We start from the raw sequence: 25692 nt of genomic DNA, 5'->3' as shown, positions 1-25692 counted from the left end.
ACAAAAAGCGCAAACCGCTCTCTTTTTCGTCCAGACCCATTCACATTAAAATCACCGACGATTAATACAGGGGTTGTGTCATTGCAACTAACACACAGTCCAAGGACAGTCAGAGTACTCCTAAGTGCTTCAAAAGGGCTACGGATGCGAAAGCATTAATGTCCAATTGAACGATTGAGCTTCCGCCCCCCCATACTCAAAAGGCTTCGTCCTCTGGCTGCTTCACATAATTCACTTATCAATTCGCATCCGCCTTACACTTTCAAAAACTTCAATCTGTTGTTCCCTTTATACTGCGCCGCCACTCGTTCCTCTCGCCATGTGTTGGGGCAGTTTACGACAACGGTGGATTTCACGGCCCGTCAGTTCGCGGTAGGGCGTCTCTACGAGTGCGCAAAACGCAGAACGGCCGACGCGAGATGATGACGCTGTTGTCGCGGCCGGTCGGGGCGTGAACGAGTACGGCAGATTGCTGTGCGGCCCACTGCACGATCGCGGCCGGTCGACTCTTCGGGAGCGCGAGTGGCGCGAGTACGGCCGACATGAGGCGATACGCTGCTGTCACTGTAATCGTGCCGGTCGGGGTGGGAAAAAGTACGGAACGAGGCGCACGTTCCGTTCAAACAAACTTCGTCAAAAAACAAATAAACCCTAAGTGGTGTGGGCAACATTTCTCTCACCAGTTGGAAAAAAAAACAAAGAAGGGGGCATATTTGGTAGCATTCAGCCTCGGGAAAGGTCACTGTTTCACGACGCCACCGAAGACACTAGGGTGCTTTCGTCGTTGCATGGCATCACTGTCTAAAGATTTGGCGCGGGTACCCTGCTAACAGGAACAAAAGTGCCCGTGTAAACAAAAATAATAAAATTCTGTATTTGAACTTTCATAACGCGCTGAAACCGAATTCTTACACGCTAGCCCGCATGTTTCGATGCTTTCCTCCTGCGGTAGCTTTTTTTTTTTTTTTTTTTTCTCTCACAAACACAGGATCATTCGATCGGCACAAGGCATATTGGCTGTGCCAGCGCCCATCTAGCGCTCCACACTGCTTTTTCTGTACCCATTTCCTAGCTCCCAGCTTCCCCACGACGCCTCGCGATGCCTGTGTTTTCGTTTTACCGGACTATACGCGCGTCTCAGCAGTTCACAGCGAAGCAATAATGGTTGCACGAACTTCCCAACCCCTTTCCGCGCATGTTTTAAATGTTTCAAGCCACGTACAACCCAACACACATCGAATGTGCGCCGTCTTCTCACAGGCAGCCGCGGGAAAATCTGCCCGCTGCACCCACACGATTCCTGAGTAACGTCACTTCCGCCCGCCCGTAATGGCCGCCCTTTTTTTCCACTTTCGGTTTGAAAAGAGCGTTTTTGATCTTCGTTTACGATGCAGCGACGCATATTTGGGCCTCCAAATTTTGCAGGTAGCAACCTTTAGGGCAATACTACCGAAAAATAGTGCACTTAAGGGGGGACGTGGCTTTCAAAATCAACTTTTTTATTTCTTTGTGAATTTTGATGAAAATTGGCACAGCAACTGGAAATGCTTCCGTGATAACACCATAAAACTTTCAAGGTAATATTTGGATAACTTTTTTATTTATTAAATTACTCTGGCCGTGAACGACTATTTGAATAAAAAAATCACAATAAACAAATCTGGAAAACCAAGAGTGTCACAACCTGAACTGTTCATCAAGGAATGTAATGCAAGAAACGGAATCAAAATAGACCAAGCGGTCAGGAAGAAATCCTTGGAACAGCGACCCAGGTGGCAAAAAACTTTTGAGAAAACGGCTTCCGAAGTTGCAACATAGGTTTCACTTATCAAAAGTAGTCACAGTTGTAGCCTTTCATGCCCTTTTGAACATGGGGCTTCTGGAAGGCCTTGCCTTGAAATTGGATTGCCTTTCACAGCCTTTCTCTCTCCACAAAACATCATTTTCAGCTCCTCTGTGAAGAGTACATAGCCCAGCTAGCAGACCAAACGGCGGGGGAGATGGCTTTCAATGGGTTTGCAATGCAAAGTAGGTTAGCTGGTTGGCTGTATCGCACTGGACAACCTCCCTTTGCAGTGTTGTCCCCATGGCAACAACTGAAGCATTTTTTTTTACTTAAGTTTGAAAATTTCTGGCTTCTTTTATGTGTTATTACTTTGCCTAGCACAGCAACTTAGTACTCATACGTGCAGGTGTTCATTGCCAAAGTTTGCATACCACAAGGATGCAAATGAGCTACTTTGAAGCTTGGTATAATATTGCGCATAACTCCAACTTTGATGGAAGGTTTTTTTTTTTTTTTTTTTTTCACTACTTTTGACGTTCAAGGCATCCAATATTTCTTGCAGCCCAGTCAGTATGCCCTAAGCCATATGCAATGGTATCAATAATTTTTTATAAAAAAATCACTGTTAAATGCTGCAACAGCAAGGTAAATTTTTAACGCAGAGAACATATTTTTATTCCTATATTCCTCACTCAAACCTGTTAACATGATTATAAGAAATGCACGGGAAACGTTGCGCAAGAAAAGCGATATGGCTCGCGCACATCGCAGCGCACGCTTACCGCGACATATCGTACTTTGATTATCCCTGATATGGCTTGTCAGGTCGCTTTTAAGATTAAATCTAACGTCGCAGGCATTAATTACAACTACTGGTGTTCAATAGTAACCGGTTGCACAGACATGATGCTCCAATGCGCGTCGACTATGCCGTGTGCGCCGCAGCGTTTGACGGGTCGACCGTTTCTTTCCCAAGGCTAGCGAGCCCACAATCAAGACACAGCAATAACTAAGCATGTAAACATCGTAAATCCGACTAAAAGTTCACTTCACGAACCGCTATTGCAAGCGCGCACACCGCATCACCCTCCAGGGTCTGGCGACGGTAGAGTCACACGCACCACGAAGCGTTCAATGACCTCCGCCTTTCGAGCCACACAACTTCCCGTAATCTGGCTCGTGATCTCAGGCCTTCCCATCGCGATAACGTCCATGTTGAATACCACAGACTCAACAGAAACTTGGCTGAGTGAAGCAGCGAAAATGAACTCAAACCGCCCACGCTACGCAGTTCAGGCGGCCGCCATCTTGCATTGCGCCTCGACACCCAATCAGGAGGGTCGTCTTAGCGCGCCCCGACCGGAGGACGAATAGCACTTTAGCATCTATTTCTAGCTTCGTTTGTGCGTCGTTTCTTTTCTGCCATTCGTGCGTTTGTGAATGAACAAAGATAAAAGAGACGAGCGGAACTGGAAGGACGAACGCTCGGCCGATCTAACAATATCAAAATGGCCGCGCCCGGTGGCACCGTGGCGGAGATACAGCGCTCCGAAAATCGCCGTTTTTTCGCCCTTTTGCGCTGATAGTTTGTCACCGCACCTGGCAAAACTATTTTTTTATGTAACTTTGCGATGCTTTTCAGCGGAAAAACTTTCCAGACGCACAGAATAGGAAACAGAAGCCACATGTGTGGCTTTCAAAAAAAACGATGTTTTGGTCATTTTTCTGAAGTTGAAAGCCGCGTACCCCCTTAAGGAACCGAAAATTTCGTTGCAATTGGCCTTTAACTCAGTGGAGGGACAAAATAAGAAAATTTGGACGCAAAGAGGAGTCTGGCAGCTCAGGATAGGAGCAGTTGGAGGACAATGGGAGAGGCCTGTCCTGCAGCAGATTTAAGTAGGCTGTTGTTGATGATGATTTATTGTAGGGTTTAACGCGCTGACGCAACGCAGGCGATGAGGCGCACCATAGTGGAGGGCTCCGGATTAATTTTGACCACCTGGGGATCTTTAACGTGCGCCAAAATCTCGAACACACGCGCGTTTTTGCTTTTTGCCTCCATCAGAAAAGCGGCCGCCGCGGCCAGGAATCGAACCCGCAACCTCGTGCTCAGCAGTGCAACGCCATAGCCACTGAGCCACCACGGCGGGTGTTGATGATGATGACCCAAGACCCAGAGCTGCTCTCGTTCACTTTAAAAGTGGCGCCAAGTGGTACTTAGTCATTCTCCCTATACAAGGAAAATATCTACAACTAGCAACAAATTCAGAGGTCAAGCCGATTTGACTTTGTGTGACGACTTGTGTGGCTGTGAGATTGTGACGATACTCGAGGGCAATATTTTCATACAGGGCATCCCAAGGTATGTGTTGTGATACCAAAGATACCGTATTTTCCGGTCTATACGTCGCACCTTTGTTGAGTCGTACCCCCCTCAAAATGAAAGTTTTCCTGAAAAAAAAAAAAAAAACGTATACAAGTCACATCAGTGTACAAGACGCACTTGTTAATTAGGTAAACTCATAGTGAATCAGATCGTTAGAAAGAGCGGCGAAAGTACATGGTTCCGGCGACTGCCGCCTATCATCGCATCGCCCTGTAAGGAGGGCTAGACACGTGCATATACCGTCCAAAGTCTAGACAGAACTAACTTCTCAAAAATGGTTTATTGATACACACAGATGGCATGCACTTACGGACAGTGTTTAGGCAAAACCATCTAAGTCTTCTTCCTCAGACTCGCTAACAAACAATTCAGCAACTTCAAGTGGGAGTTCCGCCAGCACATCGCTGTCGTCCTCCAAATCACTGATGTCTTCTTCGCCAACATCGTCACCACTCGCGGAACGGATCATTCTGGCCTTTATGAACCCGGCTACAACTGTTTTTGTAGAAATGGAGTCCCAAGAGTCTGAGACCCATTTGGCCACCTCTCCAAACGTCGCACATCTCTTGCGTGCTGTCGTAAATCAGCGCAATAAAGGTGTCATGGCGGAAGGAAGTGACACGCCCAGAATCGGCCCGAAAATCGAAACTTATCAGCAAGCTGTCATTTTAAAAATTAGCAGCACGTGTACCTCCTTCAGAGTAACCCTCTATAATAATTTATAAGCTGCATTTTATTTTTGCAACCCAGTTTGATATTACTTTGAATTTATTCTAAACTGTAGTCACTGCGCACGGCAGAAAGTGGCGCGCGGTTGTCGCAGGCCCTTATCATTGCTTTTGACTCGAAAAAGCTGCAAATTCTTTGGTTTAACGTCCCGAAGCGACATATGGGCTATGAGAAACACCATAGCGGTGGGCTTCGGATTCATTTAGACCATAGAGCTGTGTCTCAACGTGCGCTTGCCACGCGCGGCCGCGGCGAACCGGATTTATTCCATACATAAGTTGCACCGGTGGATAAGACGCACCAACGAAAATTTCAGAAAAAAACCGTGACTTATACACCGGAAAATACGGTAGACAGCCAGCAACAGACACACGCAAAGTACACTTTATATTGAGCCACCTAGATAGCTATAGCTGTGAAAAAAAGCTCCTTGCTCCTACCGTAAGGATGGTATGCAGAATGGCTACGTAGTTGGTCTCTGTCTGCAGCAACTCGAGGCAGACTTGCTGCCGCTTGGACATACGGCTCAGATCAGGCGGCTCCGGACGGTTTTCTTGGCCTTCACCCACGGCGTCCAGCACTGCAGCGATGAGGGAAGGGGGAGGGGGAGGGGGGGAATAGAAAAAGAAAAATGTGCTCACAACAATTGCCGGTTGGCTTACCCCTTTTGCAGAGTTTTAGCAGGCTTTTATAATATTTAGCAGTTCTGTGTTTAGCTACAAAAAAAAAAAAAAGCAGCGTTTCCTTACATAAGCTATTGGCAGTACAGCCACTAATAGCAGTGGCCTTACTGAAGCCTAGTAGAAGTTCTTATAAGGGATACGATGAGGCTAAATGCCGAGACACAAAAATGGTTTATCCTGACCGAAAACATGTGAAGCTGAAAATGAAGAAATGCTACATCTCAGCTAACTTGTGGGACTTCACCAGGCTCAAAATAAAGCTTACAGGGCTGAGAAGAATCGGCAGGGTTACCTTGGGAGCGCTTGTCGGGAGAGAGGCTGATGTCGAGTATGGAGATGGACTTGTTAGCGGCCGCCGAGGCCCTCCGCTTGTGCCTCGGGCTGTCCGGGGAGAAGGGGTCCACGTGCAGGCTCTGGTCCGCCTCCTGCGCCAGCTGGCGGGCCAGGCTCTCGTGCAGCTTGCGCCGCTTGCCCTCCGAGGTGGGCATGCCTCTGCCGCTGCTACTGCTGCCACCCAGGGACACCCGCGTTGGGGTGGCCGGCACCTCGCAGGCAGTCTGCTGTGCAGGCACATGGGAAGAACAACAGAGAGCAGGCTGCACAGCATGCATTTGTATCCACAGACGGTCCACGAATTGTGCGCAATTTCATTAAGGTTTGAGTGCACGGTTTGCTTGTGCTTGTGCTTTGTCTACAGTAAAGGGCTCCGGATTAATTTTGGCCACCCGGGGACCTTCAATGTGCGCTAAAAACTTGACACAAAGGTGTTTACACTTCTCGCCCCCAGAAAACCAGCCCAGCAGGACAATGTCTTAGCCACTGAGCCACCGCAAGAGGTACTTGCGCTTCATGCTTTTCTAGAATATCAAAGACGTGACAGAGATGCAAGACCATTTCCATCGAAAGTGAGCCTAGTCGAATGCAACTTACGGATGAAGACCGCAACCATGCCAGCTGGTGGCACCCAAGAAGCACAGCTCAAAGGCACAGTAGCAGCTTTCTTTTACCTCTTTACTGCATTCCCTGCCCTTAACCACAGGAAAATTTAGGTCAACTTCCTCTTTGTACATTTCAGCTCAACATCACGTACCGTAACCTGTAAGACAATGCTAGTTATGCACACTTTTTTTTAATATTTTTCATGCCCACACACTTTCATTTGCAGCTGGCACCAGCACTGACTGTCGCATTTGTGTGACATTATATTGCAATGCTCGTTTATGGGGTAAGCTCAAAGAACCACATTTGGCACTACCAGGGTCCTTCAATACTGTTCTGGTCATGAAAATTCTGTGTCACTCTATGGGAGAGCTTGATATGCTGCTGACAACGGCCACTAAGCAGTGCAGGCTGTCATAAAATGGCCGTCGCTGCCAGTGGGCACGCCACTCGAGTGGCAGCGGCAGAAGCCCAAAGGCACTGTGTGGGGGCTGCGCACCTCATTCCTCGCAACAAAGTTTCTATCGTTAATATCACGAGAACTTCACGTGCCAGTGCACCGTGTGCAAGGTCGACGACATAAAGCTTGGGATGAGTACTGCCTGGAACTTATGACGGGCCACTGCTTTGCATACAGGAGCACAAACAAAAAAGTGTCGCTCGCCTGTTTTCTGACTAGTGCCGAGCTTCGGGAGACGTGAAAAAGGGGGTGTACCTTTTTTCACATCTCGCGAGGCCTTAGGAAGTGGGCTATTTTAGCTTTGACTGTAAGAATATGCATGTTTGCGAAAAACATTTCTATGCTTCCGACATTATCAGAACTGTGGGGCAGGCACATCGTGAACAAGGACGTCCTGTCACTACAGCAAGAGAGAGCGATGCTAAGGACCAATGCCGCTTCGGGGATTTTGGAAGGCCTCCCGACGTACCTGATAAACCCAAAACTGTGTTCTTCACAACCAGCAATTCAAAGGCAACCAGCGAAGAGGCAGTGTGAATCGTCACCTGGATGCCCAGGTAGAAGGCCAGAATGTGAACACCGGCTCGGCAGGAGAAGTTATGTGGCAATCAGCTCTTGCGCCGATGTGATCGCGGCATCACTTTGTTCCTTCAGTCGCATGACCCTGTGCTATAGCAGTTGGCGGCATTGAGGTGCCTCTGAACAGAGTTACAGGATTGTTTTACAGATGCAGCAGCCAGCGATAGCAGGCACGCAGATCAGGCTTGCCGAACAGAAAAGGCAGTGTGCTCGTTTTCTGAGTTTCAGGCACTGAGGGCGCAGCTTTGCAGTCCAAGGGAACGACTCAAGCGGTGCCAAAAGCAGCTTCCTAAGATGAGAGTGCGGGCAAGCAAAAGTGTAAGACTCAAGGAAACTAGGACAAGCTATCCACTTGCTAAACCATTTATATTTATGTTGTATCTCGTGTATATTGAGATTGTACTTTTCAGATCCATTGAGTGCTGAGTAGGCAGCAAGGGAAGGTAAGCTGTTAGAAGTGGCATCATAAAAGGGCTTCCAAACTAAGCTGCTGTAGTTCCCTTCCAGAGAACATGTAGCTTGAGAACATTTTTAGAGGCGCTGCCATTTATAAGGTCTGCCCGCACTCACAAGTAAACAGTATGCTTGCACTCGTCCTAAGTACAGCTCTCAGGCGCTCAATCGTCGTCGACACTGGATCCCGTTTCGGCTTGTTGTATGGAGTGCCATTGATGCGCTCAATGACGTTAAAGAAAGGGTAAGAGGAAGAACAGGGTGCACATAATTGTGTCGACACTTCAGCAGCGATGGGCATATAATCCCAGTACTGCGGTGGCTCATGGCCCCCTTACGAATGGTGGTGCCCCTAGCAGAAGCTTTTTGTCCCTATATCAATCTTCGGCCGGGGTTTTGCGACTAGAAAAGCATCAAAGGACTCTGGCACTATTGGGATGGCTGAAGTTAGGGCTACAAGCATGTCCGCCATCAGCACTCGCTAATGCTTTCAATGTAACAAAAACCTCTGGAAATAACCAGTAACGGCTCTACCACTGACACTCGGTATAGCTCAATTCCTTTGATGTCAGGAATACTTTGAAAATAGGACAGTTTGAAGCCATGCATCCCTCCAGTCACAACCTAGTCTGCCATGTGCAGTTATATTACGTGTCACAACCCCTTTAATGGATCACAACACTGCAAAAACACCCCTTACAACTGTGCCCAAGGAAACAAGACAGGGGCCACATGCACCATGTGTTCTACCTTCCTCTAAGATTTGTACCAACTTCCTTCGCATACGCAACATAAAACAAAAGGTTGTGAGGATGGACTTACATGTTCATAGAGGTAGGCCTTTGGATTGAAGCAGCGAGCAACCTGAACGCTGGCCCAAAACCACTGCAATAGAAACAGTGAATAAGTAAGTAACATCATCACTAACATTATTTCTAGCACAGGGGGTTTTTGAGCAAGTTTTGCAAAAGTGCTTTAAGGGACTGCGATGTTCTTACCAAACAGCACGAAACTTTCATCTGCCATGTTCATCTCTGCCCAACTATGGGAAATATGGATGACTGAATGAATGAATTTATTTAGAAGGTAGAGTTTGAATCCTTTGTGCGGGGGAAGGGAGGAAGAGGAGGGGAATACACCAACCACTGGGCAGATGGGGTTCAATCACTACAAATGTATAAAAATTTGCTTTGCCCTGCACAGGGCTCATGATTAAGATCTGCACAACAATAAAGCTGGGGAAAAAAAAAAGCTTACGCACAACTAGTGCACAAGCAATTTTAGGGTGGTAATCTTTGACCATGCGATGCCTGTCAGTGTCACTTGCCTCAGATCTGACCACTACAGTCTTGTCAGTGAGGTCCGACGGCACCACGGGAGGCACAGGGTTGGAATCGTCAACCACCAGGAAGCGGCAGCCAGGGTTGGTTGGCTCCACCACCGAAGCCCCTGCAGACCACAGCACACCCAGCAAGGCCCATAGTATACCCTTTTCCCTCCCCTAAGGCCACTATAACAGTAGTACAAATGTTGCAACATTTAAAGCACTCCCCACCACAGCACTTCTCAGGCCAAAAATATGGGCCAGAGACCCGCAAAAAGCCAACTGTAAGCTCCACTGAACAAGTACATTTTCCCACTGAGAAGTAATAACCTACATGTTGCATGCCTGGGAGCAAAAAAGATGCATGCATGTACACAAGTAGGATGTGAAAAACTATGCTCTTGCTAAAAGAAAAAGCACCAAAGAAGAACTCACCGTTTGCGACTGCGACTTCCTCCATGTGCTGCCGTTCGTCTTCAGGGAAGCCCAAGAAGGCCAGCTGCAGCCCCTTTAGGGCTTCCAGGCGCAGCTTCATCTGCAGGACGTGACAAACGATTTGCACAGAGTGCACCCAAAAGCCAGACACCTTTTTCACTGCCCGAGCTGGAGTGCCAGTGCAGGTCAGAGATTGACAACAGTGGCAGAGATGCTAAAAGGCATTGGCCTTCCACGACGCCCTGTCCTTTGAGCATTGCTCTATGCGAGGGAGGAACCCCTGAATACAACAATTGGCCACTGTTACTGAGAGAGAGAGAGAGGGAACGATTTTTAATGAAGTCTGGCTATTAGCCAGGCTAAAATGCACAACTTGCTATGCCAGTTGATGACGTGATGAAGGTGAGGGTGAAGAACTTGATGCGCACAGAGACATTGAGTTATTTAATTAAAGAGACTGGTCTAGACCTGTGTGAGGCGAAGAGTTGCACATCACAGAGCCCCCTGAATGCTGCCGCCAAGCAGGCAAGAAGCATACTGAAATTCGAAACAGCGCGAAAAGACCGGACAAGGAAACGACGACAAAAGGCGCTGACTAACCATGACGACACAAGGATTTCCTTGCCCCGTCTTTTCGCGCTGTTTCGAATTTCAGTATGCACCACCAACTAGCCCAAACCACCGTTGTAATGCAAGAAGCGATTCGGAGAGCTGCACACTCACCATGTCTTCAGAGGTGGCAGAGAAGTCTTTTTCATCACGGTGGGCCCATGCCTCCAGCAGCCATTCCTTCTTCATGATGGGGATTTCGAGGGCCAAGCACAGCTGCAGACGACGGTGCACGTCCCCAGTCACATCAGCTGCTTCCTTACTAAGCTCGTTTGAATGTATCACAGTGTTGATGGTTTCTAACTTCTACTCCAGTGCATTAACAAAAAGGCTTATTGTGAACTGCAGAAGGATCCGTTAGGTAGGGTGCCTTTTGAATTCTATAGTAATTTGGCCCGAGTCCAAAAAGCTAAGTGACCGCCCCATACATTGTAACATAGCCACGGACAACTGACGCATGGTTCTTTCAGTAGGCAAAGTCTATTGAAGTGAATGTGCTCCGCAACAAACAAGAACTCAACGAAAGACAACGAAGCGGTCAATAAAGCGACACGCACAGTTGAGCGCCGGCAAATAGAATGTTGCAGCGTTTGCCCTTCATGCATTTATCTGTTGCGGTCTCACTTCCAGAAACATCGGAGTAAATCGAGAACATCGTCTACCAGACAAGAACAGTCTAAAATGAAGACCCGGAAGAGAGCTCGCCAACGCGGCATGCAAAAGAAGAAGGAAACACGCGATTCACACGAAACACAAGACAGCATAGCCAAGCCCGACCACACACTAGTAACAAACACAAGTAAACAAATCAGAAGTGCATGGTTCGTGGCAATACACATCCCACAGACTGCCAAATCAAGAACCACTCTTTTGGACAAATTTACAGAGAACACAAAGGCAGGCCTTTCCGAGACTCATCCCAAACTCGAAACCGCAGCTGTAATTCTGCACAGCAGTGATGGGTGCCGTACCTCATACTTGGGACTGTTGATGGAGCCGGCCACGCAGTGCGTCACGTCACCCTGGCTGAACTTGTCCCGTACACTGGCCCCCATGTAGTGGCACAGCAGCAACAAGTCACACTGCACACAAAAAAACACCCTTAACACCTCACACTTCTGCCTAGTGTTGTTCCGTACTCGGTAGAAAAATTCCCAATTCTAGGATGAGAAATTCCCTAATTTTAGCCCTTTTTCCCCGCAGGTTTCTCAAGAATTCCCTGCAAATTTCCTTGTGCTCTATTTTTGCAGCTGATAGACATCAAAGTGGATTATGCCATCGGCACTTCTTTTTACCATAAGCGCACCAATTCGCAATCATTAATATGAAAGATTCTCAAGGTGGGCCTACCAGCTCAGTCCGTGACTTGAAGGCTGCAAAGACGACCACCACACCGTCCATGGAAAGGTTGTACACAGGCCGGCCTTTGTCTGGGAATGGCTGCATGGGCACAAAGCAACAGCAGCAGCAGCATATTACACAGTTCTCTTCCAACAAGCAGGCACCAGACCAAATTGCCATGTTTTGCCCCTTAGTCCACTTGCAACCGATTTCACAGCTCTCAACGGCATCCTGACAAAGGCCTCTCCATTTGAGCAGCCAATACCGAGGAGGTTTCTTACAGTCGTGCCACCACAATCAGCTCTCATCTCTAGCAACTATTACCGAGCCAGTGAAGACAACTTAGCCCCGTGGTGTTTAGAATTTGTTTTAACTGCAAATTGACGGATCGTGGTACCTATTTTCATGTTTGTAACATAAATACCATTCCTGAGAAACAAAGAATGATTAAGAGGTAGATCACAACGTGGTTGGATTTGCAGATGTCTTGTTTATAGAGTAGTACCGCTTATAGTGTGGATTTTCGCGGCTCCTGTGACATACGCTATATCTGGTCTACACTGTTGTACTAAAGGTTCTTTAAAAGTTCATATTGCACGTACTATCGTGACATATTGTGAAATACGAACAAAGAGCACATGGATTTCCGAACATGCTGCACATCCTGGCGATGAGCCGCAAATACGCAGTAGGATCGAGTTACGAGAGTTCCTGACCAGCTTGCTATGGAAAGACCATTTTTCTGTCATCTGTTGGCCACTCGGCCCAAACAAAAGAAATAAAGGAATATAGCTGCGTGTGCTGTTTTCACTGATTGCAGCGACGGAGTTAGATAACACTCGCGTGAGCGGTCGCCCAACGCAGTGGGAAGACAACCCAAAATGCTCACACACCAAACAATGGTCTTTCCGTACCAAGGTTGGACACGAACTCTCGTAAGCATGTTCTCCAGGGTTCGTACAGACTTCAAAAGCAAAAATTCAGGGGTTTTCAAGGACTTTCAAGGACCACAAAACACATTTTCAAGGTCCCCATCTAATGTTTTATCTGGGATTATTTATAGCTTTTCCAACACAATGAAAAAGCTTTTTATTGCACAGTACCTAAGCACATTAGTGCACATTTAGATAGGTGCTAACGGGTTCGTAAATGCTCCCCCAGCTTCATTTTTTTATTTCATGGCTGGTATTCAGAGGTTTTTCTTTTTCTTTGCATTTTGCTGAGACTGTTTGATTTCAAAACTTAGTTAATGCTGCGTGCATCTCCTGCTTTGTCAGCAAGAGTATCAGCTGAAATTAAATCGAGCAAGTGTTACTTCAAGGCAGGATGAACTATGTACTCGTCCAGCATTTTCACGTAAAAGCAAACGTAGATGGAGCGTATGAGGAACAGCAAACATGCAATGAGCAAGCATCCATAGACTAGTTGGAAGATGCAAGATGGAAAACAGAAGCTGGCTTTTACTGGATTGTATCGTGATATAGATTGGATTGACAAGTGCCTGCTCCTAATGTTGCCTCGTAATAATGAAAATCTACCAAACTTGTAATTTCGCGCAATACACTGAAACTTGATTGTTACAATGTTTTTTTACATTTGTTAACACCTAAAATCCACGACAAACACTTTAAATTTTTGTAAAAAGACAGGGCCATTGATTCTCTCCGGAAAAATCAAGGGTTTTCAAGGACCATTTAAAAATTCCAGGACTTTCCAGCCCTTGAAATTGACACTTTTAAATTCAAGGGTTTTCAAGGTTTTCAAGGACCTGTGCGAACCCTGTTCTCACTGTGCATACGCAGCTCGTTGCCAGGATGCACGGCATGTACTGAAAGTCACATGCTCTGTTCGAATTTCAATGTATCATGATAGTACACGACCCTTGTGTAGTTTGCCTCTGTTCAAAACACACCAACTGGGACAAAATTTGAGCCCCTGCTCAGCTAATGCCTTTGACATAAAGGTGTGAGTGGATTCACTAGCTCAAACTTTTGGATCACTCTTCCAGGAGGACAGGTGAAACAGCAGTGCTTGAAGAAGGAATACTCCCACAATAACGTGCCAACGTGCTAGCTACATGAATGAGTTGTTATTCTTGGCCTTCCTAGAAATGACTAGTTAATAGGTTCTAGTAAAACGTACACAGCAGTAATTACATGAGTGCAGCATTTATGTGCACACAAAACAACATTCTCCTACCAAGCAAAGGTGTTGTTTATACACAATTTCACTGTTCAGTGGAAGTCTAGAGCATTAGTTCCTTTGTAATCGGTGGCAAAAGAGAAAATACCGTCAGCCACCTGTGGCCACCATATCAACTTCTTGCAATGACACCACATTAGCTTGCAGTGCATTTTGAAGCTATCTGCGCAGTCAACGTTTTGACTTTCACTTAATTTTTCATGTGCAATATGAAGTTCGTTCATGCACAAGTTGTATACATTAAAAGCACCGCCAATCCGCCAAAATTTAGCCCCTCAAACTTGCCAGTGTACTGCGGTAACCGGTGCCAGAAAATCTGTAAGGATATACAACCTTTCAAATGCCCATTTATCGCTCGGTAATGACTGTAAACCAGCAAAAAAAAAAAAAAAAAAAAAGAAAGAAGAAGAAGAAGAAGAAGATATTGAACATGGCTTACACATAGTAACCTAAGTGTAAGGTAAAGGCATGTTTACAACTCCCTTCAATACTGCAACACATTTTTACAGGGCTTTCTTACCTGCTTTTAGTGGCTCAGACCAGAGTTACCCATTAAACTACGACCCTGCATCTTTAAAGGAACCATGAAGACAAAATACAAGTTGGTTTTATTAAAAAAATGAAGTGTTTTATAGGCTCCGGACAGCGCCCAGAGGGCGACACGGAGCCCGCGACACCCAGCGCCCCCTTCGGCAGTATGCGCAACACTGGGTCGGTCCCCGCAAGCCGGTACGCTGCTGGCTCGGGGGCGCTCTTTTTGCAGCGCGGCTTAAGCATATTAGTCACCCCTTTTGGGCTTAAAACGAAATAAGAGATTGTAAAGTAATCCTGCCACATAGTGCATATGAATGGAGAAGGATTTATTCGGTTGAACTCGCTTATGAGATGGCATATAAAGGCCTCATAGACGTGATTCAGACGAGAAACGCTTGTACAGCCTGCCTGCGGGGCAAACCTTTCTCAAGATCAGCATGTTTCGCTTCAAAAGAAAACGTAATTTATATTGTTCAATCCACAAAAGAGGAGGCTTTGTCTGCAAATATATTAGACGTTGCGCGATGTTTCCGCACGGGGTATTCCATCCATGTGAGTGCACTTGCATGCGACTGCAGAACCACTAACTGGACCACACGGGAGTTACATATAGGTCTTTGATCCGAATGTGATGCTCCATACATGTAACAGTATGAAATTCACGTTTGTTGGGGTATAGCGAAAGTGCGGACGTTAATAAGTGCCCGCTTCGCGAAAAACTTTTGGGCTTCCAGTTGTAGCCCAGTACGTTAGTTGCATATAAGTAAACACGCCCCCAAAAAAGAAACTCATCACGAGAAGGCTATCACAAGAAATTCCTTTGGGCAGGGATGGGATGAGGAGGGGTAAGCAGAACATCTAATAGGCGTATCGAATAAATTACGGAATATTCATATTCGGGGTTTTTTTTTTTTTCTCCACGCCAACGGGTTCGGCAGGAGACCTCCGTTAGGAAGGAATAGTAGCGCTTTTATTACTGTCAACACTTTTGCAACAAAAGTCACGGGAGAAAAAAATTAGTTCCCTGAGTACACTCCTCACTGGTCCGGAGTGACCGCAATCTCAACGGATGGGATAAATAAAGTTTGTCCTCCTCCTCCTCCTTCCCGAACGCGAAAATTTTTTTCCCGTGTACATATTGTTCCAACTTTGATTGCGGCACGTCTTAGCTCTATTTTTCTTTGCTTTTCAGTGGCTTGGACAACAATTTCATTGTTTCTTTTGCAAGAAGAGACGGTGATTTTATGCTATCCAAATGCTCGCGAAACATTTGGGAACATTAACGCCTATAAGTGTCCGCGCCCCATATGTGGTTATATGTATTTAATTCGGCGGTATAAGCACGTAGAATATTAGATGAAGCAGAGTAGAACCGCTGGGTGATAAAGCTACAATGCTATAACTGTGCTTGGGGGCCCTCTTTGTTACCAAATCCAGAGCGCAATTATGTGTATTGACCGCCTATAACCAGCCTACTAACAAGCTGATCGTACACCACGGCAGCATGTAATCCGCTCGCTTAATGTGGGCCTTTCAAGATTCAGTAACCATGCTCGGTATCTGCGGAAAAAAAAAAAACAGAAGAAGAATCCGCGGGAGAATGCAAAGCCTTGAACACATGCTTCCCAGTTGTACTAGCCTACGGCTCGGCAGCGAGGCGACAGCATTTTATCAGTGCCCCGTTTTATTTGAAGGCTTCCCCCGACTGTATAACACTTTGCATGACTTTGTTGCACTATCTAGTACATATACGTGCAAATACCGTTATAACAAACGTTTTTTGCTAAGTTGCGTTCACTGGCGCTGAAGGCGGTCGGCGTGGCGGGACCGACCCAGAGTTGCGCGTGTATGTAGCGGCTGGCGCTGCGCTCGCGCGGCAAACTTCGCTGTCCGGAGCCTATAGTTCTCCCCCCCGCGCTTGTCCGGCAGCAAAGGATGCTTTCTTGACCGAGAAATTACACAATTTAATCCAAAAGTTCAATTCTCTCACTAAACTGTGTGTTTTGTGACGTCAGTGATGACGTTCCACAACAGGTACTGAAACAAATAGAGTAAAACCTTGTTAATTCGAACTCGAAGGGGACGATAAAACTGTTCGAATTAAGCGGAGTTCGAATTAAAGGGGCCCTGAAAGGCATTTTGAGCACACTAAATGAACTAGCGCAACCGTTAGATTGGGTCGTCAACGTCCTCTGTGCCAAGTATTACTCTTTTACGCGCAGCGGAAAGCTCACACTTTTGTTGCAAAGTTTGTCGTTTTTTTCTCACCCTTTCCTTCGTGTTTTTGGACGCCGCCATCTTCACATGTCTACATCATCGATTCCCAGATGTTCGTCATGAGCTAGATATCCTGCTATTGGGGGGCTTTTTTAACCAACTTCCGGCAAAGAGATCAGTCGTCTGCTCAGCGTCGGCTCGCCGGCTGATCTGCCAGCAGAGTGCCGGAGTGCTTGGGCATTTTACGACAAACGAAACAAGTGTAAAACAAACGCTTAACCGTTTGTATTGAATGCAACACGGCCATAACACAACATGGATATTCTGTTACCTGAGTACGTTCCATAAAGCGTTGAAGCCCCGTAGCACTTCTTTCGTGCAATCGCAGAGAACGCCCTGAGCCGAAGGCCCGGGTTTGACGCATACATTTTATTCACCTTCAAAACAATCCAAAGATGCGTTTCTAACGAACACAACGTCACAACATGCGTTGAAAGTCTGAACCACGATTGACAGAGGATGGGTTGCCTCCTGCCCGTCGTAAATTCGGTACTCACCTCGCGCGCGCTTTGCGGGGACGAACAGCAAGTCACTTAACCCTGGCGCCCAAGCCGAGATGGCTTTTAGCCACGCACACTGCACATACCCCATGCGAGGTTGAGTCGTACGTCGCTCGAGAAAGATAATCCAGACCATGGGAAGCACTATCCACCCGCAGAAGCACAACGTCGCATTTCATCGCGAAACAAAGGCGTCCACAACACACACACCATCGCCTCCTGTAATGCCAAACGCATCTCGCACTTCCCAATGGGAGTGAGTGGTACGCCTGCAGTGCCCACATGTCGCGAGGTGGGGCCCCGAGCTGAACCGGGATCGCGGAACCGTAACTGACTTCTAGAGCGGTTTGTGCCTTGTTGCCAAGGCAACCGATGTTTGAGATTGTCAAAGAAATGGCGCTCGGTCCAGCGCTAGAAAGCTCAGAGCCGCGGAGGAGCATGTTTTGCCAACGTTGCCGCTCTCCACCACGCGTCGCCCCAAGCTAAACTGGTCACATGATTGAAGCGTTTTGTGCACGGGTTCTGTATTGGTTTAATATGACTTTTTCACATGCCGCCGGCAGGAATTACCACCACGGCAAAATAAGACCCGGCACCAGCGGGGCCACATCTGATACGGCGCTTTTTGGATAAACAGTGCGCGGTGCATCAAGGGAACGAGCGCACGACCCTCCCCGTGCGGCTGCGAGTTCGCCGCCGATAAAAAGTCATGTGCCGCCAGCAACGTACACCGCGAAAGGGCAAGGCCAGGCCGCCGCATACATGCGGCCAGACTTTTCGTTCGCTTTTCCAGCCTTGATCGGAGTGCGGGATTCATGGTGTCAACAAAGCTTGCCCGTAGCAGACGACAGTCTGGGCAGCGCAATAGCGGAAGTACGTCACCGCTGCGGAGCGCAGCATCATGGGAGGCAAGGCTCGCGCACCGTCAACAGCGGAGAGTAAGTCGAAAGGAGGAGGAAACGCGGAGCGACGATAATGCGCGGTTTTTGATTTACGATTTCTCAACTAATACTCATCGCTTTAACAAAATTCTTGCGGGAGGAGATTGCAAATACATTGCTTTATTTGGGTACATGTACATCCATGCATCGGCGGAAGGTATTTCAGGACCCCTTTAACGGCTGCCAAGTCGCGGTAGTCCACAAAGAATGTTTCATTTTTGTTTTCTCTTAAACTGTTAGCAATCGTCCCCCGTTTTGCCGTACCTGCTACGTTATATCGCAGTATGCAAACACCAAAAGTAACTTATGATCGCATAGTATAATTAAATATTGCAATCGGGCAACGGAGGCGTATTTCTAGAAAACTATCAACAACGTTGGTGAAGACGCTACTGATTGTACCGGTGAAGAAAGCAGTTTGCCCAATTCGTGCATGGTGTTAGCACAATGATCACTCTCGGGAGCTGCACCCTACTTTACACGCGGTCTTTGGTGTAAAGCACCTAAAGATACACGAGATCTAGTTCCCCGCTCCACCCATGCAATAACCAGCTTTGCTTCCGGACACTGGCTTCCTGATTAGCGTCCGAGCAATAGTAACATTAAAGGGGCCCTGAAAGGCATTTTGAGCACACTAAATGAAGTAGCGCAATCGTTAGATTTGGTCGTCAAGGTCATCTGGGCCAAGTATTACTATTTTACGCGCAGCGGAAAGCTCACACTTTTGTTGCAAAGTTTGTCGCTTTTTTCTCACCCTTTCCTTCGTGTTTTTGGACGCCGGCATCTTCACATGTCTACATCATCGATTCCCCGATGTTCGTCATGAGCTAGACATCCTGCTATTGGGCGGCTTTTTCACGCACTTCCGGCAAAGAGATGAGTCGTCTGCTCAGCGTCGACTCGCCGGCTGATCTGCCAGCGTAGTGCCGGAGTGCTTGGACATTTTACGACAAACGAAACAAGTGTAAACAAACGCTTAACCGTTCGTATTGAATGCAACACGGACATAACACGACATGGATATTCTCTTACCGGAGTACGTTCCATGAAGAAAGCGTTGAAGCCCCGTGGCACTTCTTTCGTGCAATCGCAGAGAACGCCCTGAGCCGAATGCCCGGTTTTGACGGATACATTTTTTTCCACTTCAAAACAATCCAGAGATGCGTTTCGAACGAACACAACGTCACAACATGCGTTGCAAGTCTGAACCGCGATTGACAGACGATGGGTTGCCTCCTCCTGCCCGTCGTAAATTCGGCACTCACCTCGCGCGCGGTTTGCGGGGACGAACAGCAAGTCACTTAACTCTGGCGCGCAAGCCGAGATGGCTTTTAGCCACGCACACTGCACATACCCCATGCGAGGTCGAGTCGTACGTCGCTCGAGAAAGATAATCCAGACCATGGGAAGCACTATCCACCCGCAGAAGCACAACGTCGCATTTCATCGCGAAACAAAGGCGTCCACAACACACACACCATCGCCTCCTGTAATGCCAAACGCATCTCACACTTCCTAATGAGAGTGAGTGGTACGTCTGCAGTGCCCACATGTCGCGAGGTGGGGACCCGAGCTGAACCGGGATCACGCACCGTAACTGACCTCTGGGGCGGTTTGTGCCTTGTTGCCAAGGCAACCGATGTTTGAGATCGTCAAAGAAAGGCGCTCGCTCCAGCGCTAGAAAGCTCAGAGCCGCGCCGGAGCATGTTTTGCCAACGTTGCCGCTCTCCACCACGCGTCGCCCCAAGCTGTACTGGTCACATGATTGAAGCGTTTTGTGCACGGGTTCTGTATCGATTTAAACTGTCTTTTTCACATGGCGCCGGCAGGAATTACCACCACCGCAAAATAAGACCCGGCACCAGCGGGGACACATCTGATACGGCGCTTTTTGGATAAACAGTGCGCGGTTACAGTGGCTAGCACTGTAGCGCGGTGCATGAAAGGGACCGAGCGCAAGATCCTCCCCAGCGGCTGCGAGTTCGCCGCCGATTAAAAGTCACGTGCTGCACTGCAGCAACGCACACCGCGAAAGGGCAAGGCCAGGCCACCGCACACATGCGGCCAGATTTTTCGTTCGCTTATCCATCCTTGAGCGGAGTGCGGAATTCATGGTGTCAACAAAACTTGCCCGTAGCAGACGGCAGTCGGAGGAGCGTAATGCGGAAGTACGTCACCGCTGACTAGCGCAGCATCATGGGAGGGAGTGCTCGCGCGCCGTCAACAGTTGAAAAGAGGAGGAAACGCGGCGCGACGATAATGCGCGGTTTTTGATTTACGATTTCTCAGCTAATACTCATCGCTTTAACAAAATTCTTGCGGGAGGAGATTGCTAATACATTGTCTTATTTGGTTACACGTACATCCATGCATCGGCGGAAGGTATTTCAGGACCCCTTTAAGCGGAGTTCGAATTAGCGGGTGGGCGCCAGAATAACATCGCACCACACTGTGCGGGCAGAACATAAAAAAGCCACCTTTGGACTCGTTATCGCGAATTAGGCGCTACTACACGTCTTTTTGGGGGAAGGGGGGCACGCCATGTGATCGCAGGCCCAGACCAGCGACCGCGGCACAAAGAAAACCTGCAACGGCATGCACCTGAGTGCTGGTGCCAGCGGCGCAGTGCCCGCTGTGGAAGCAATATAAGCTGTCGCAGCAGCGCAACGCGCACGCTACACTGTTGTTTTTCTGCTTCGTTGTTTTGCGTCTATAGTAAATTTTGTTTGGTTTGGATCTGCAACGCATTGTAATCACTCTGGGCAGACTTATTCTGCGAGGAGCGATGGAAATCAGGGGATCCCAGTTTGAATTAACCGTTCTGGATACAGATGCGTTCAAATTATCGGTAGTTTTCCCCCATTGAAATTTACAGGGCTTTGCCGAGACCAGGAAGTCACATCGAATTAACCGTATGTTCGAATTAACCAGCTTTTACTGTATTAGTATGTTGACTAAGGCTTCAGTGAACAGTGAAATGTCTTTCGTTGCCCCGTTTCCGTTTGAAGTGGCACCCCAATACTGCTCAGGACCGCTGTCAACACTCGCTTTGTTTGTGACCGAATTTGTACTTGGCTTACTTTTGTTACGCTTGATAGTAATTAAAACATTGGGCGTGTTTGACAAACAGACACGGAATACGACGTCACTTATGCCAGTTCACCAGTATAGTGTCAGACAAGCTCAACATGCCTGATGGCTGTGCAGCTATGGCTGCCATAGAACGCACAGTATGCACTGATGCTTTTATGTTTACGTGTTTGTTTGTAACTTCCAGTGTTCGCCCCATCATTCTCGCTGCTATAAAAAGGATATGCATTAAATTTAAGCGCAAATAGCTCCTTCTGCAAATTTACAATCCCCGTTTAATTTGCGTTGGATTGTCAACCTCAGCCAATCGCAATGAGCTGCCCCGTAATACATCATAAGCAAAGTGCGGAAAAGTAGCTGGGGTTTTGCATGCCTATTCCGTGCTTTCCTTATTATACAGCTTATTTGAGTGAAGTTTCCGTTAAAAGCAGTGTCAGTGGTATTTTAACGAGACGATCTCTTGAATGAACCAAACTAGCATTTTGTCTTCATGAACCGTAGTTCACCCAGTTCCTTAGATACTCTTGTTTCTTGTCTACCCGAACATTGTGCTTCGCCTTTCTCTTGCCAGCTGTCCCCAAACTGCTGTAAACCGCCATTACTATCAACTGCGCAAGCTGCACCAATGTGCTGCCACAGAAACGATGAATTCTGCCACAAACAATGCTAACGGAAGCAATCGCATAAACAGGATTCGTTAGCGCAGGTTGACACACGATAGCGCGTGAAACGAGCTCATATCGCAAGGTGTAGTCCACAAAGATAATAAGAGCCGCAGCGGCAGCCTCACTCACCATGTTTCGCTCAGCGCACTGGATAAGCACGATGGGGCTGAGAATGAGGAAACGCCGCCTCAGCTGATCAAAGAGCGGGCCCTCGAACTGTTCCAGGACAAACACCGTCCCCCGGTCACTCAGGTATTCAGCCCCGGTCTCGCTGAACACGACCGGCAAGCCGTGACACTGCAGCAAGGACGACATTTCAGCTTCCACAGACCTGGCCACATTATGTGCTACGCCTCACCACTCACACTGCCCAACTGCAGTTCCGCAGCACACAGCCACATTCATGTTTCAAGTGAAGACAGTTGGTTGGGCTCATGCCATGAACATTCAACAGCAAACAATTCATACACAAAAGTTCACCTCCTTTCTGTATGGTCTCTCTTCTGTAGCCAGTGCACAGCCATAGTTTTGTACGAGGCCAAACAGCTGTCAAATATAGCAGATACTTGTTTAGAGGAAGTTAGCAAGACGGACAATTGCTTTTGCTTTCTTGTGCAGGCAATACATGACTAAATTGTGATGAAACTAGGCAGATCATGATAAAATTATAATAAGATTAAGCATAAGTAGGGTTGCTCTTTTGCGAGTAAAGCCCGAATGAACCTGATTTTTACATCTCGAACATGTTTCAGGAGGATTGGGTTAAACCCCACTTCACCCCGAATAAACCTTTTCAAAATAGCGATCTGCACAATTGTGGGCTGACGGTCCACCTTCTTACGCAGTACTTGCTGGAAGCAAGCCCCATAAACACAGCTGTCGAACACATTAAGTATTGGCATGACTCTGCTCCTCGCAACCCCGGGTGGGCAAATGCTGCACCGAAACCGTTGTGCCTAGCGAACGGAAGCTGTGATGTTGAGAGAACCTTCTCCCAGCTGAGATACGTTCAACAATTGGACAGGTCTCAAATGAAGACCGACATTTTGCACGTGCAGATGACAATGTATGTGAAGGAGGATGTGTAAAAAAAAAAAAAAACGGTGACCAGCTTTTCACGAATAAAAGGCTTCATTTCTTTGAAACTGTCAATGTTATTTACTGTCACCGTTACCGATTCATTTCCAAAGAAACACCGAATTTCCGAGAGTATTTGCTAGAAAAGCTCGATGTCCACCCGATTACCAGCTTGAACCAAACACCAATTATAACACACTAAAGCTACGAAGCTCATAATGCCTCGTGATAAAACAAACTGAGTATCACAAAGTACATCTGTAGATTTAACCCGAGAAAGCCCAAATTTTGGAACGATTTCAAACCCGATTTATCCACAGTTATCAATCTGAAAAATAGCGCCCGATTTAAAAAAATATAAAACCCAAAAAGACAAACTCAAGCATAAGCTATGGAAGGTGTGATCTATCAGTAAACAACAAGTTATTCAGCCTTTAGTCTTTCTATGGGTTTCTTGGGAGTCCCATGTATTCATTTGAGAGAGCAAGAATTTAAATGCCTCCAACAAAATAGCTTAGTCTGCTCAAATATTGTTATAACAATGCGTATGAATAAACAATTGGACTAGTTCATTCATTCCTATGCGATGAAGCACACCCAATACACGAGTCAAAATCAACTTCCTGTGTTAGCTTTCACTATGCACTGAAGAGGCTGGGCTCAGATTACTACTTTCATGAGAAGAAAAAATTTTAAAACAACGTATTTTTTCTGCTGCCGGTTGCATCGATGATATCTAAAACTTTGACAGACAAATATTCTGAGTGTGCTGAACTTGTGTCCACAAACAGAAGCTCAGCATGTTGTTCAGTTCGGAATATACACTAGGAAGCACCCTCGAACACTGCCCAAGGAGTGGGTATTGCGCAGTTTTTGGTCCGCCTGACAGGTTTTATAAATCCAAGCAACACTGGAGTTTTACGTGCCAAAGCAAGTGTACCACGGCGGTAAGCTATGGACTGGGAATCTTTAACACGAGCCCCGTTCGACATGGTACGAATTTACCGGGAAATTCACAGCTGCGGCACCGCTCGTGCCGCAAAACGATCTGTTTGGAACGGCCGACCTTCTCCCTGAATGCCGCTCAGCATTTGGCAATTTGCCGCAGCAAAGAAAATAAATAAATCGTTTTGTCACACGAGCGGCGCCGTAGCAGAGAATTCGCAAGTTGTACCATTTCAGCCAGTAAACCAGGCCGCGATCTTGTTCTTAGAAGCGCAACGCCTCGTCAACGTCGCGGCGGGGAGTTGCCAGCTTTTTATATGTTTTCATCTATACACCTCTCCACGGTTAGGCGATTCCCTAACACGTGCTTGTCGGGCGGTTGCAAGTCAGCGTGCACGGGAGTTGTGTTCCGTAAAACCACTTTTTCCTTTTTTTTTCGCGTGCATACAGCTTTTGAATGGCGACGGCCGGGTACACTGCACCCAGGGCTTTTTACGGGAAAGCGAGGCCAAGAAACGTCACCTTCGCGGCTTTGACGACTTCCGTGTTGTCTTTGAGCGAGCCCAGAAGACAAATCCTAGTTCTGGGGCATCCCCGACTGCTGTACGATTCTGAAACAACGACAACGAAATGAGCATCATTCGTAAGGCACGAACACCATTGAGGACTAACCGTTGACGTTGACACTTAGCGTCGAACCGCAGTTGGACCGGTTGGATATAATCGAGTAGTCGTTGGCCATTTCCATGGTGGGGTGGTTTCTTTTCGACGGTCGGCACGGTCTAAGGCATTACTTCAGAAGGCAAACGACGTCAAAAAGTTCTGGCCCATAACTCACCGCACGCGCGGTACGCCGACGCACCCAGCGACTACCGTTGTTCGTTTGAGGAGGGGGAGGGGCCGTACCTTTCTCTATCGCCGTACCTTGACGAGCTGCTGACAGGCGGAAAGCGCACGTGGCACTAAAATTAGAAAAATGACCTCACTTAAAGCCCCCCTCCAAAGCCCAACAAAATGAGACAAAACTGCGGGTCCTATGCCAGCGGTGACACAGACTACGCACACCGTTTGAACAGTTTGAACTACGACCGGCTATGAACTGGATTCGTAACGTGACCAACGTAACTAGCCAAAGACACTATAATAATGATGATGATGGGAAAAAACTCGTGTTTTATTACAGTTACACAAGTTACGCAACCTATTAATGCCACGACACAGTTAGCAAAGTTGTTTTAATGCTAGCCAAAGCAAGAAAAATAAATAAAAAGCATAAAAACAAGAACAGGGCACAAAAACGTGGGTGTGCAGTAAGGCACGGCACCCTGATTGGTCAATTTAAGCTAAGATGATTGGTCGGTTTACAAACGAATGTGACGTAAAGTTATGTTGGTGTTTTGTGCGTTTTCTGTTGTCTTTTTTGTGTGTGAAATAGCGCGAACGTCGAATGCAACTGCTTCCAGCCATGAAAATAGTCTTTGCTGCTCTGTATGCGTGTTCTTGCGTCGAAAAAACATGCTTCAACACGAGAGGAACGTGCACCACGCAACTAGGACGCCGAGATTGTAGTGCTGCAGTTTTTCGGCGGCGCTGGTGGTAAGGAAACGGCACCGGACACTCGAGTTTGCCGGGAGACCGCAGCGCAGACCACGACTCTGGGTCGGTGAGGGGGCCGCGCCGACCGCCTTCATCGCCCTCGAACGTGCCTTCGCAAAGGCGTCTAGCATGACTTTATTA

At 47.4% G+C, this 25692-nt stretch overlaps 1 protein-coding gene across 2 annotated transcripts in view; it reads right to left on the bottom strand.

Annotated features, from left to right (window-relative positions):
* LOC144169575 (protein ECT2-like) overlaps positions 1–25066 on the bottom strand; it is a 55088-nt gene extending 30022 nt beyond the window's left edge. The window contains exons 1-11 of one of the 2 annotated variants that reach the window (XM_077698810.1): positions 24628–25066; positions 24478–24566; positions 22063–22230; positions 11734–11823; positions 11355–11465; positions 10498–10599; positions 9775–9874; positions 9343–9464; positions 8838–8900; positions 5877–6144; positions 5342–5481 (exon numbers count right to left, since the gene is read on the bottom strand). In XM_077698810.1, the coding sequence (XP_077554936.1) occupies positions 5342–5481; positions 5877–6144; positions 8838–8900; positions 9343–9464; positions 9775–9874; positions 10498–10599; positions 11355–11465; positions 11734–11823; positions 22063–22230; positions 24478–24566; positions 24628–24703 (1329 nt within the window). In that variant the 5' untranslated portion in view covers positions 24704–25066. The remainder of the gene's footprint in view (positions 1–5341; positions 5482–5876; positions 6145–8837; positions 8901–9342; positions 9465–9774; positions 9875–10497; positions 10600–11354; positions 11466–11733; positions 11824–22062; positions 22231–24477; positions 24567–24627) is intronic. The other variant, XM_077698811.1, reaches the window with a different exon arrangement.
* Positions 25067–25692: the final 626 nt, after the last annotated feature.

Source organism: Haemaphysalis longicornis, unplaced genomic scaffold, assembly GCF_048455015.1.
Source record: "Haemaphysalis longicornis isolate Haplotype H1 unplaced genomic scaffold, Haemaphysalis longicornis Haplotype H1 scaffold_2, whole genome shotgun sequence".
Classification (NCBI taxonomy): domain Eukaryota; kingdom Metazoa; phylum Arthropoda; class Arachnida; order Ixodida; family Ixodidae; genus Haemaphysalis; species Haemaphysalis longicornis.
The sequence above is the reverse complement of the archived record's forward strand: the minus strand, read 5'-3'. Positions and strand labels throughout refer to the sequence as shown.